The 12,013-nt window shown below is 40.8% G+C and overlaps 1 protein-coding gene across 2 annotated transcripts in view; it reads left to right on the top strand.

Moving 5' to 3' along the window:
• Positions 1-6,371: 6,371 nt before the first annotated feature.
• The window catches only part of LOC148027897 (importin beta-like SAD2), a 65,361-nt gene continuing 59,719 nt past the window's right edge, over positions 6,372-12,013 (top strand). The window contains exons 1-4 of one of the 2 annotated variants that reach the window (XM_087689604.1): positions 6,372-6,700; positions 7,561-7,696; positions 7,833-7,914; positions 9,140-9,298. In XM_087689604.1, the coding sequence (XP_087545730.1) occupies positions 6,611-6,700; positions 7,561-7,696; positions 7,833-7,914; positions 9,140-9,298 (467 nt within the window). In that variant the 5' untranslated portion in view covers positions 6,372-6,610. The remainder of the gene's footprint in view (positions 6,701-7,560; positions 7,697-7,832; positions 7,915-9,139; positions 9,299-12,013) is intronic. The other variant, XM_087689605.1, reaches the window with a different exon arrangement.

Here is a 12,013-nt window from a genome sequence, read left to right on the forward strand (position 1 = left end):
CAAATAGGTGCAAAACAATAGAAAAAACTGTCAGGCATACCTGGAATCAATGTGGCGTTCGAATCGATCAGCACTTCAACAATCTCCCGGCAGCTCTCTCGCTCTCTCCCTGGCTCTCAAGCTCACTCTCTTCTCAGAAGGTAGGACGTCAAATGTGGTCTTTCCTGGTTCCTTGGGCCTCTTATTGCCCCATCCCAATCTACTGTGACATCAGAAGTTAGTCCCTCATACTCTTCCAGCCAGAAATCTGAATCTGTGCCCCTATTTCCCTGTTTCAGCCTATTATACAGCAACAGAAAACCCTACTGTTTGTTCCAATGTTTTGCTCCTATCCTTCCTAAATGCAAGAAAAAATTATAAGAAAAATACCTACACTACTCCATCATGCTTTCCCAAGTCCAAAACAACAAACACCTACTTGCTAAGGAGATCGAATACCTCTTCAAACTCCCTCGCTTCCTACCTATCTATCTCAAGCACCGGTTCGGGGAAAACCCTACTTCAATGCTCGATTCGAAGCGCGCAAGCGCTCAAGGCTTGAATCCATTGGTCCCAGCAAATAGAACCAAAATGTGGGAGCTTTTGCTCAACCGCTAAGACCCACAGACCGCTTATTGTTTCGAGTGTTCCAAGACGAGCACTAATGGCTACCTCTCATACAGCCGACGCACCATCCATATCTACGGGTGTAGTGAGCTTACTTCCATGCCGATCGAGTTACCTCCTCTCCTGTGCACTCCGGTAGCTCCACGATCCAAGTGCAAGCTTCAAGCAAGCTCCATCCTCAAGCTCCACGCTCCAAGCTCCATAGTTGCGAGCAAGACAAGAGAAGAGAAGAGAAGAGAAGAAGAGAGGAGGAGATGGAGAGCTTCTCCTCCCCAGTCCCTCACCTGCACACTCTCACACTCCCTCTCTCAAGCACAAGCTCAAGCAAGCAAGAAGAAGAAGAAGAAGAAGAAGAAGAAGAGGAGAGCCACTTTTGGCCACACACAAGAATGAGCTTCTCATTCACTTTTCAACTTTATATACAAAACCCTAAATCCCTTTTGGACGGTCATCCCCTTATCCCCTTTTTTACATGGCCGGCCATGGCCTAGGCCCTTTTTCCCATTGTCCTTCTATCTTCCTAGCTTCCTTTCCACCGCCCATCTACATTTACAAATTGCACGAGTGAGAGCCTAGCATTCCTTAAATTAAATCATGATGCGCTTGCGCTCTTTTACAAAAGTATTGACTTGCGCTTTTCCTTGTGCACCTTTTTCCTTTATTTAGGACTTTTCTGCATTTCTTGTGCTTCCATATTTTTCTTGGCACGCCTTCATCTTCCGTTTCACTTTTGCATTGGCCTTTGTCCTCCGCTTTAGATTTTCCACCTTGTTTATCTAACAGTTAACAAACACCCAACATGAGATGCATTTTAGGAATGGAAATTTTGGGCTTTTCATGAAGTGCATGGAATTGGAATTGGGAATAGGGATAGAGAGCTTACCGGCAATGACTCGCTGCCTACTCACCCTTATACAATGGATTTCTTAATCAATTCTTGGCTCAGCCCATTCACAAGAAGCCAAACGGGTTATGGGTAAGCAAAAAAATATAATCTCAATGAAGCTTCAACATGAATAAAATCCATTCCAATGCTATAAGATCAAATGGGAATGACTGAGATTGATATTCAGCATGCATCCAATGTTTGGGACTCCTGTTACCTACTTGGACTCGTGCATCCTCTCGAACAAGTGGATAGGATTCAACAAGAGGTTTAATGGGAGAGAATGAGAGCCAAGAATTAGTTACCTTGTGTTGTTTGATGAAGAATGCAGCCACTGGTGCCAGTTCAGTCCTTCATGAGAGCTCCAATTTGATCTCGCATACTCCATAGCTCCAAAATGGTTGTGCCCCGTCAAGAAGAGATGAATTCAAGCCTGGGGGAGAAGGATTCTTCCATGGGGGAAGGGCATTGCTTGCATAGACTGATCAAGAGAAGGATTCCTTCCAAATGGGCACTCCATAATGCCTTCTTGCTTCCGAGAAGCCTTCAAATCTTGAGAATGAGCTCCAATGTGGCTGTAGCTTGGAGATAGGATGGCTCAGGACCTTCCCATGAGGAGCTCTTGCTGAAATTGAAGCTCTACTTCCATAGCCATGGCTGCCCACAAGTGCATGTCTTTGAATCTTGCTTCTAATCTTCTTCACGTGCTTCTTGATGGCCAAATCTTGAGCTAGGCTTGAAGAGGGAACCCCTGGGACCAAGAAAATACCAAAATCTTCAAGATTCTTGAGCTTGATGCCAAGCTTTCATGGTTGCCATGGACTGCACATGATCAGGGTTTCTGAGGTGGAAGAGAAGTCCAAGAAGCTGAGAAAGGAGGCTTCATTCTTGCCTAAGGGACCTGCAAGAGGCTGGGTGTGAGAGCCAAGAAGGAGAGGAGGCCTAGGGTGCGGTCAATCTGGCCTGGAAGCAGCCTGCATTTTGCGCCAGATTTTACGGGGCTGCTCCTGGAGGGTTGAAGATGGTCACCACAGCCTAAGCATTGCTTGGTTGGTTGCTCTTGAGCTCCAGAAATGCAAGGAAGAGGGTTGACACTCCATGGAAGAGAAGGGAGCAAGATTTGGGCCTGATTTCCTCCATGGAAGCTTGCAAGGAGCTTGAGAAATGAGGAGAGAGAAGGCCCTCCCTGAAAAGTAACCCCAACTAGACTTTCTTCTAACTCATGTTACCACGGTTACTAACAGTTTACCTTCAAAATGGGCCAAAAATGACCCACGAGCTGCCAAAGTTGGTCTTCCTTCCTCCAAACTTGGTCCAAGCCGCCATTAATGCTCGTACCTGTAATCCTTGTGGTCCAGAAATCTTTGGAAACTCCCCTACTGCTCCCTGTACCTGTGTACCTGTGACTCAAAATTCCATGTGACTAGAAAGTTGTAACTGGGTAAAATGAAGGACTAACTAGACCAAGAACCTAGGCTTTGATACCAATTGTCAAGGAGAGGGACTGGGAGAGAGAAAGAACAGAGAGAAGACTGTAGAGAAGAAGAAGAAGAAGGGCAGAAGAGAGCGAAAGACAGTTACGAGGAGAGAGAAAGACTAGAAACGGAGAGAGAAAGACTAGAAGGGAGGGAGGGAAGACATGGAAGCTTGGAGAGCAAGGTGAAGGAGAAAGAAGACTTGTATAATTATCTGATAATGAAAAATTAAGTCTCTCTCACCTTATATACCGGCCAGTGTAGCTAGTATTTCCCCGTTATTAAATCCCCCTCTCTTACATACTCCTCCCCTTGCAAACACTTGCTCAAAAGCTTTAGAACCATACTCACCTTCATTACGGCTCTCAACCAATAACAACCAAATGTTGAAAGGTAGATAAGACATATGATCTGTTCTTAATAAGATAAGCTCACACCTTATGCAAATAATCATCAATGAATATAACAAAATATTCTATGCCACCCAATGACTAATAGAGCATGGGACCATAGGTATCAGAATGCACAAGAGTCAAAGGCTTACCCATGCATGTAATGCCAAACTTCTTATGATCACTATGTGTTTGCTTGCCACAAAGACAATGGTTATAAGAATTTAAAAAAATGAAATCAGGAGGTGGGAGATATTACAAATGAGTATGCATTTTTGTTTCCTTTAAAGACATGTGTCCAAGGTGATGATGCCATAAAGATGCATGTGGTATGCTAGCCATAGCCAAAACATGCTCAAGGGATCTAGTTACAAATAAAGAATAGAGGCTACTAGTACTGGTATCTTGAACAAAAAACAAGGTTCCCATGGGTAATCTTCCATGCAAAATGACCGAAAGATACATAATAGCCTACCTCATCCAATTGTCTAGCTAATAAAAGGGTTTTGGTCAAAGTCGGTACATGACATACATTATGTGGAGTAAAAGAGTGGCCTAAAGGAAACTGCATCTACACATTCCCAATACCAAGTCATTTTCTTGTTCTTAGCTTGAAGTGGTATGTATTGTCGTTCACTTTCTTCCCAACTTATTCTGGCATGTTCCAAGGTTTCATGTGGCTTGCCCAAGCACCTTAGAGTGCTTCTAAAGCCTCACCATCACCAATGTAATTAGCAATAAGAGGAGCTCCAAGTAGTGTGTTTGTGTCTAATGTCCCTGCTCCTCTTCTTGGCCCACCTGACCTCCTTCTCGGCTCCTAGATGCTCCTCTAAAGGTTTGCCATTAGTGATGACCACCCTTGGTACTAATACCCAACATTGAGCATTGGTTTTGAGTCATTAGATGGACAATAGAATAAATAGTTGGACAATAGTATGTAAGTCAACTAGGAGGGAATCTTTCAACAAAGAAGTTGATTCACATGTGAAGCAAGCAAACATATCTACTTCTTGACCAATGAGTCATTGAAATAGGAGCAACACTAACCATTATAGTGAGTGTGTGATTCAAGTGTCGTGCATTCCAAAAGAGAGTCTATTGACTTTACCTCATTAAGTCATTGATTTTATTGAGGACTATTGATTGGGCTATAATTAAACCATGTATGTAATGATTACAAGCATAGAAGAACATGAACCATTGATAAGAAAACATAGCTCAACATATTAAGAGATTATAACTTTTCCATTTATTAGCACAACTTATAAGGGCATGTAGTTGTAAAGTCAATGATTCATGTGCACTCATTGGTAAAGTCATTAAGTTGCATCAAGTTAACCTAAAGTTTATTGGCACAAATCTATGTTTTGTTATTTGTTTTTTTTTAAAGTTTATTTTTCTTTTATTTTTTAAATAAAAGCACAAGTAGTTACGTGCACTTTGAACATAATTGCATCGTTTGTAGTTCTCATTACTCACAACTTAAAAGTAAGCAATCACATTAAACTTGTCTTATGCAATGCAATTGCGCACCACCCAAATTGCATGGAAAATTTGAGCTTAGTGTGAAAGCAAATTCTAAATTTGAAAAGAAGGAATTAGCACTTTAGAGACAATGGATTTTTAAATCACAATATGAAAAAAACCCTTTAAAATCCCCTCCCCCCCCCACAAAAAAAAAAGCTTGAAGGCTTTCAAGTGTCAAATGAAGTACATAAATGGAAAATTTAACACCTTTTACAATGAATATGATAAGGTCTTAAGTTTTTATCTATATCATGAAAAAAATGGTAAATTGCAAAGCACTCAAGAGATCAAAAACTCCATAACTTGGAAGTTAGCTTAGTACTCTTTTAGTGGCAGTCATTAAGTTGAATGTTTTTGCATCTGCTTTGTAAAGTTGTTTCTATGGGCTAACTTGGAAGTTACCTAAGTGCCCTTATAGTCCTTTCCATTAGAGTAAGGGGGCCCGAGTTTGTGACTTGTATTGGTTCCCCCACAGCCTCTAACTCTTGCATAAGAATTGAGTGAATTACTTTCACACAATGTTTCAAATCATAAGCAAGGTTGGAAAAACCTGAAGCTTGAAATGAATAGTAGGGAAAGATTAAAAGATGGAGTGCCATCAGTGTTATGCAAAAAATAGACCACATAGTAGTTATAGCTTGGAGCCCATTTTAGAACACACAAAATAGAGTCGAATTTGAAAGTTCCTCCACTAAGGCATATAATACTGATTTGATATGGGACCTTGTCAATCATATTACGAGTAAAAATGCAAACTAAGGCTAGATTCATACTAGGTGGTAAAAGAAAGAGCAAAAGGGGGTGTGCCTTGGATGCTTCCCATTGCTTAGGTGAACATTTTCAGAGAAGTTTCCAAACCCACTAAAAACGTGGCGACCTTCTCCCCTTAGAAATTGGTGTTTGGTTTTAGTGATTAGCTATTGTGCGGTGTTAAATATAGGCTAGTAAGAACCAATTTGGATAGAAATTTTGCTACAAGGCTCATATGTATCTAGTTTCATGTACCATGGCATTGTTGCAATAAAGGGGATAGTCAATTTATATCAACTCCCTTAAAGCCATGTCATGCCCAAGGATATGGGCTTGTGAGTGTGTTGTGAGGGCTTTAGGTCATTATAGTCACAACAGAGGAGCCAAATTCATCAACTTGACTAGAGCTTTTGTGTGTAGAGAGAGAACACAAAAGGAGAATAGAGAAGGTCTTATTGACCAATCTCCAATTAATAGGTTCTATGAACTCCACCAAGTTCATGGGGTACCATCAATTATAGAGGGTACTCTCTCGACTCTATATGTGTTGATTGACAAGTTGCACTAGTTAAAGTGCGTCAGTCACACATGCTATAAATTCAACTCCCTAAGCCGGTGCAGGTAGAATTTACATGCATGTGTCGTGTCCTATCTATTACCCTAAGTGGCCCTCAAAAATGTTTCAATGCATGTAGTGCACCGCTTGCACCCTTGTTTATAAGTTATAAGCAAGGACGAGGAGAGATTAACCCAACCATGGTTAGATGAGAAATGGGAGCCTTCGATGACATTACTAGGCTTTGCGTATCTGCGGTGCTGTAAACTGCTTCGAGACGCCATAGCCAGCCGACAGCACAAGGCACCATTAAAGAACCAGCCTCCTTCCTCATCGACATTCACTGGAGAGGAAGCTTCCGATTGAAGGCCTCATCAGTGCATACAGAGGATCGGTGGCCTTTACCGGCATTGCGGCCATGGATCTGCCTACTCTTGCTTCCGTGCTTCAGCTGGTCCTCAGTCCTAATCCAGAGGATCGCAAAGCTGGCGAAGCTCGGCTCGCTCAGGTATGCTCTCCTGCTTCGCTCGATCACGCTAATCTTCGTTGATTTTACTCGAACAAAGTGTCATAGACATGCTTAATTCGGAAGAAGTATCATTTCCTCTCTGTCTCCGTTAATTCGTGGTCCCATGCAATCGTCTGTGCTTCAGTCAGAATCTGCTTGCATTAGCAACACAAAGCGATGTTACGATCGATTTAAATATGAGAATCAATGCCTTGAGAGACAGGAAACCATGTTAATGTCACAAAAAAAGCCGTAATGTTGGTGTGAACATATTGTGCAAGCTGAACTTAAGTGCCCGGATAATACCTCACAGATCAATGGATTCAGCGACTAAATTTGCTACTTTGAATCTGGATCACCTTCTAAGGAGCATTAAGCATTGGTGTCCTAGATGCTTTATGATTTTCAAGCGGTCCCACGTTTTTAAAACTTGCAAGCATATTGTGCAAGCTGAATTTAACTGCTAGGAGTATAATTTCAAAGATCAGTAGATTCAGCTACTGAAATTGCTAGTTGAATCAGAATCACATTTTAATGGGCATTAAGGAGCACTAAGCAATGATGACTTAGCTGGTTTATGATTTTCACACCATGTTGCATTTTTAAGACTTTCAGTTCCACTCTAAAATTCTCTTAGTACTACATTTTCTGGATGATTTGGAGTTGGTTCTAAACAGCATTTGGAGTTTCTTCTACCTTATGCAGCTGAATCAGAAGAGATAATAAGATGGCATACCTGAAGTACCACCTTAGGCATGTTTTGAATGTTAAAGCTAACTGTGTATGGTTCAATATGTCAGTGATGTCATTCTTTGTAACTGACTACCTAAACATTTGGACTTCTAATCATTGGTTTTCAGTATCAGCATGTACCTGGTCACCTCGTGGGTTTGCTTCAAGTTGTTGTGACACCAAGTGCAGACATTTCTGTACGTCAAGTTGCAAGTATACAGTTTAAGAACCTTATTGCGAGGCACTGGTCTCCCACTGATTCAGGTACTGCTCTTCTCAGGGCAGCTTCAAAGTTAAGAGTATCTTTATTTTTGGGCGACCTGAACCAAAGTCTTATTAACTCTGCTTAAGGGATGCAAAGTTAGAGGGATTCTATTGACTTTTCAATTCCTTATGCTAGCTGAAAGAATATCAGCCAATGACAAAAACACAGTTCGTGAGAGTCTTTTGGAAGCCATTGTTCACGCACCTCTGATACTTAGGTATGTTTTTCTTGGATAAATTTTACCTTTTTACAAGGTTACGTAGCTCATTGTCCAAATCAATCTTATATCATTCTCAAATTTTATAGGCTGTGTTTAAAGCTGGCAGTATTTGTTGCTTTAAAAAGAGCTTGAGTCTAGGCATTCAAGCAGCAGTGGTGTAAGTGTCCCCAGCTACTGGAGGCCTTGAGTTTGAGTTTGCGTAAAACCTTTCAAGCTCTTTACTTTTTTTGTATATTGCATTCTGTTTTCTGGGGATGCAAACCTTTTTGTGCTTCTAATTTCTCATTCTTTCTGAAATCCAAGTATCAACACATCTAGAAAGATACCGACAGATAGCTTTATCACTTTTTCCATTTTGATGGCTTTCAACTTGTGTAGCCTGTGATCACTTGTTTGAGAACTGCCACATCTGCAAGTGCCCTGTGTTACTCTTTTGACTCTTGTTTGTTCTCTCGCCTTTTCTGTTTATTTGGGCTGGGCTTGACAGTCCATTTTTCTGCATGTAGGCTGTTCTCTGGCAGCCTTTTCTGCCTTGGCAGAGTGATGCATTGGTGGTGCATTTACCCAATTTGTTAAATAGAGGCTGCATTATCTTGGATTGCCATCAAAATGTCTGCTGTTCTTCAATGCTGGTGAGCTGATTTTTATGCCAATCTTTCTGTTCTTTTGTTCTCTTTTGCGCAGCTTTTTCTTTATGCCAGATAATCTCAGTGTGCAACACCGGTGGATTGTTGTATGACAGGGATCACATCACCACAGCTAAAGGCTTTAGCAGATATCCAATCTGAGAAAACATACAATTCTAGCTACCAGGCAACAAACATTATAAGACCTCCAGTTCTGTAGGCTATCTAAAGTATCATCTTGTACACATGGACATGCAGTGCAGTAGTTTGATGATGACAAATGATGAATTTGACTTTAATTCAGCTTTGCTAGATGGTGATGATAGAGTGCCTTGCGCTGCAAATGCAAATGCTTTAATACTGACTGCCATTAGCAACCTATGTAGAAGTAGCTAGCTGGACAGTGAAAAGATCACAATGTTTGATAGCAAGCTACATAGATGTAAGCTGGTTGGTGAAAATATTACAAGATTCTATATGAAAGCAAAATATTGGCATTTTGTCTGCTAATTCATTTCATGGACTTTTTTGGTACATATATAGATAGCTGTATATTTCATCCTCATATGCTTTGTTACATTTATTGTATTTTGTAGGGTACAGCTTGGTGATGGGTTGAAAACAATTGTTCACAGCGATTACCCAGATCAATGGCCTTCTCTTCTCCCCAACATTGTTGCAAATTTGAGATCTCAGGATCAGCAACGTGTTTATGGTGCTTTGTATGCGCTGAGAATTCTTACAAGAAAATACGAGTATGTATAACTTCACTAAGTCTCTGAACAGCTTTTGCAAAGCATATTGAACTTACAAAGCATACAACAGCATTGTTTAGATTTGTTCTCATATGTTATTATGATCACAGAAAATTTGAGCTGAATCCATTGTGTTGGCACAGCTAATCACATGGACACATAAGCATTCAGATATTTAGCCTATTATTATATACATGCATGAATGCATTGTGCTTCTTGCTAGGCTCTAGCTACTCATTGAATGTAGTTAGCTGAGTGTTTATCATGTGCTTATTCCCATTTATGTCAGAAAATCATTAGGAACATGAATTTGCACCTTTTTTGGTGACAAAATTATAATACTTACCTGAATTCTATGGACTTCATTTCAATAAATGATTGAAGGAGCTGTTTTGCTAGTCATATTTTATTGGAGAGAATAAGCATCTATGTGTGTGCTTTCATTTAAATTCAATTCTTTTGGCTACTATGTGATTTCTTGCTCTCCTCTATCTCCAAGGATGGGTTCAGTGTCATGCTAGGATACATGGTTGTGCATGTGCCATATGCCATTCTGGGTGTAGTATGCTATAGGCAATTACTTTAGAGAGGCATAGGAGGACAATATGTTAGAGATGCTAGTTGGAGATGGAGACAAAGGAGCATTTACCTTTGTAGATGTCTGGACTCCTATCTACCTTGAGCTACCAGGGCATGCTACCACTACCTTTTCCATAGAGTTGTTTAACCCCCTTTGTAGAATCGTAGACTTCCTTGACTAGAGATGCCTTGGGATTTTATCTTCAAGAGCTCTGTAGATATTGAGATTCACTGAGACTGGCCCTCAAGGAGTGGCTGCGAGTACACATGGCAATAGACACAAACACTAACAAGCTTATTCTCTACTATCTAGTTTCTAGGATCTCACCACCATGGGTACAGGCTTCATGAATTGCCCCATTGAGTAAAGGACCATGTGAGGTGACCCTTGATAGAGCCACAAAGTTGCGTAGTGTAAGCATGGGAAAGAATGTGAGAATGACAATACTTTGAACATACCAACTTGATCAATTATCACCATGAAAGAGAGAGAGAGAGAGAGAGAGAGAGAGAGAGAGAGAGAGAGAGTCAACACCACATTGAGAGCGGAATCGGCCCTTCCCCCTTTACAGCAAGCTATTGAAACAAACCATGGGCACTGAGTGTCCGAACCATGTATAAAAGGCTGATTTGTTGCAATTTTGAAACTCTAATTTTTGCAAACTTCGAGCTGTAAGCCGATTTTCTTCTTTAGTGCTTGGATTAGATCAATCTATGTAGAAAGTGCTTCTTGGATGAGAGATAGATAGGAGAGTACAAAGCATGTGGCTAAAATTTCAGCATGAGAGCTTATTCTAAATGAAGAGAGAGACTTTCGATATATAGGTATGGGGCTTGGATGCTCAAAAGTGGAAAGTGGAGGCTGGAAATAATAAGTGTTCATTGAAAATGACAAGTGTAGAGACGATTGTCTCTTCAAAATGACACATATACTCTTCTAGATGTCACACGTTACTTTTCTAGAGAGAGAGAAGCTTTCCAAACCTTATACTCTAAAATCCTCTCAAGTGGTTAAGAATTTAATACAGCTACTGAAGATAAAATTGTTCCTTATGAGATTTTGGAGTCTTTGATGCAAACAAAATTTCCATTTGAGCAACTTCCAAAAATAGTAGTTTAGCTTTTGGAGATTTCGGAGCCTTCTCAAGCACCGCAGGATACTAGTACTCTAGAAGAGCACTGGCTGCGATACCATGCGAAGACATGCTAGGGTTTGCATTGAGAAAACGCATGTATGACCAAGACTAAAACATAAAGACTCAACCAGAGACAAGCAAAACTCAAACCCTAAAGGCAAAATACAAAAACTCAAAACTCAAAAACTCAAACTTAGAGAGAAGAAACTTTGAAGTGAATGAATGTAAGAGTGTATAGAATGCCCAAGGGTAGAGTAATGTAGTGTTAGAGAGTGATGTCTATCGGAGACAGATCCCAAGTGTAGTAACTACCTGTCAGAGATGAGAGAGTGTCGAGGCAGAGATGTGATAACAGGACATGCGTTTCTTGCTGTAGATGGCTTGCTAGACAACAAAAATTCACGTAGTGCAGCAGTTGTGTGATAGGAGAGATGGCAACAGCTTATTGCTTGGCATTAGGTGCTGAAAACGTAGGGTGATCAGGTGCTATGATGTAGTAGATGGAGACCTCTTAACAGCAGGGCGATGGTTGAAAACAGGCCCCCTAGGCTTGGATAGTGATGGGCTGCAGTTGATGATGGGTAGACAACAGATATTAGGTGGTTGATGGCTGAAATTTGCACGGTAGAGTGAGAAACTTGCACAAAAGGATGAGGCTGAATGGTGGGTAGCCTGTCTACTTATAGATATTGAAGGGTGTTCCAAAAATTAGGGTTTTGGGGAACCATTGAGATTCTCTCGAATTGTGTACCAAATTTGCATTTTTCATTAAATAAGCACGTTTTGGGGCTGTTTTAAAATGCTAATCAGTTGTAAAGCGCATTTTAGCTCAACACCTTTAAGAGTCCTCTCTTTTGGCGATGACACTGTGTGCGAGTGGCAATAGAAGAACATGAATATGGAGAGAGAAGGAAAGAGAAAGACTGCAATGAAAGAAGAGAATGAAAGAAGAAAACTTGCATTGAACTCTGAATGAAAGCTGAATGCAAGATGGACTGAT

Source organism: Lygodium microphyllum, chromosome 12 (genome assembly GCF_053477565.2).
Source record: "Lygodium microphyllum isolate KBCC chromosome 12, Lygodium_microphyllum_v1.1.10, whole genome shotgun sequence".
Lineage (NCBI taxonomy): Eukaryota > Viridiplantae > Streptophyta > Polypodiopsida > Schizaeales > Lygodiaceae > Lygodium > Lygodium microphyllum.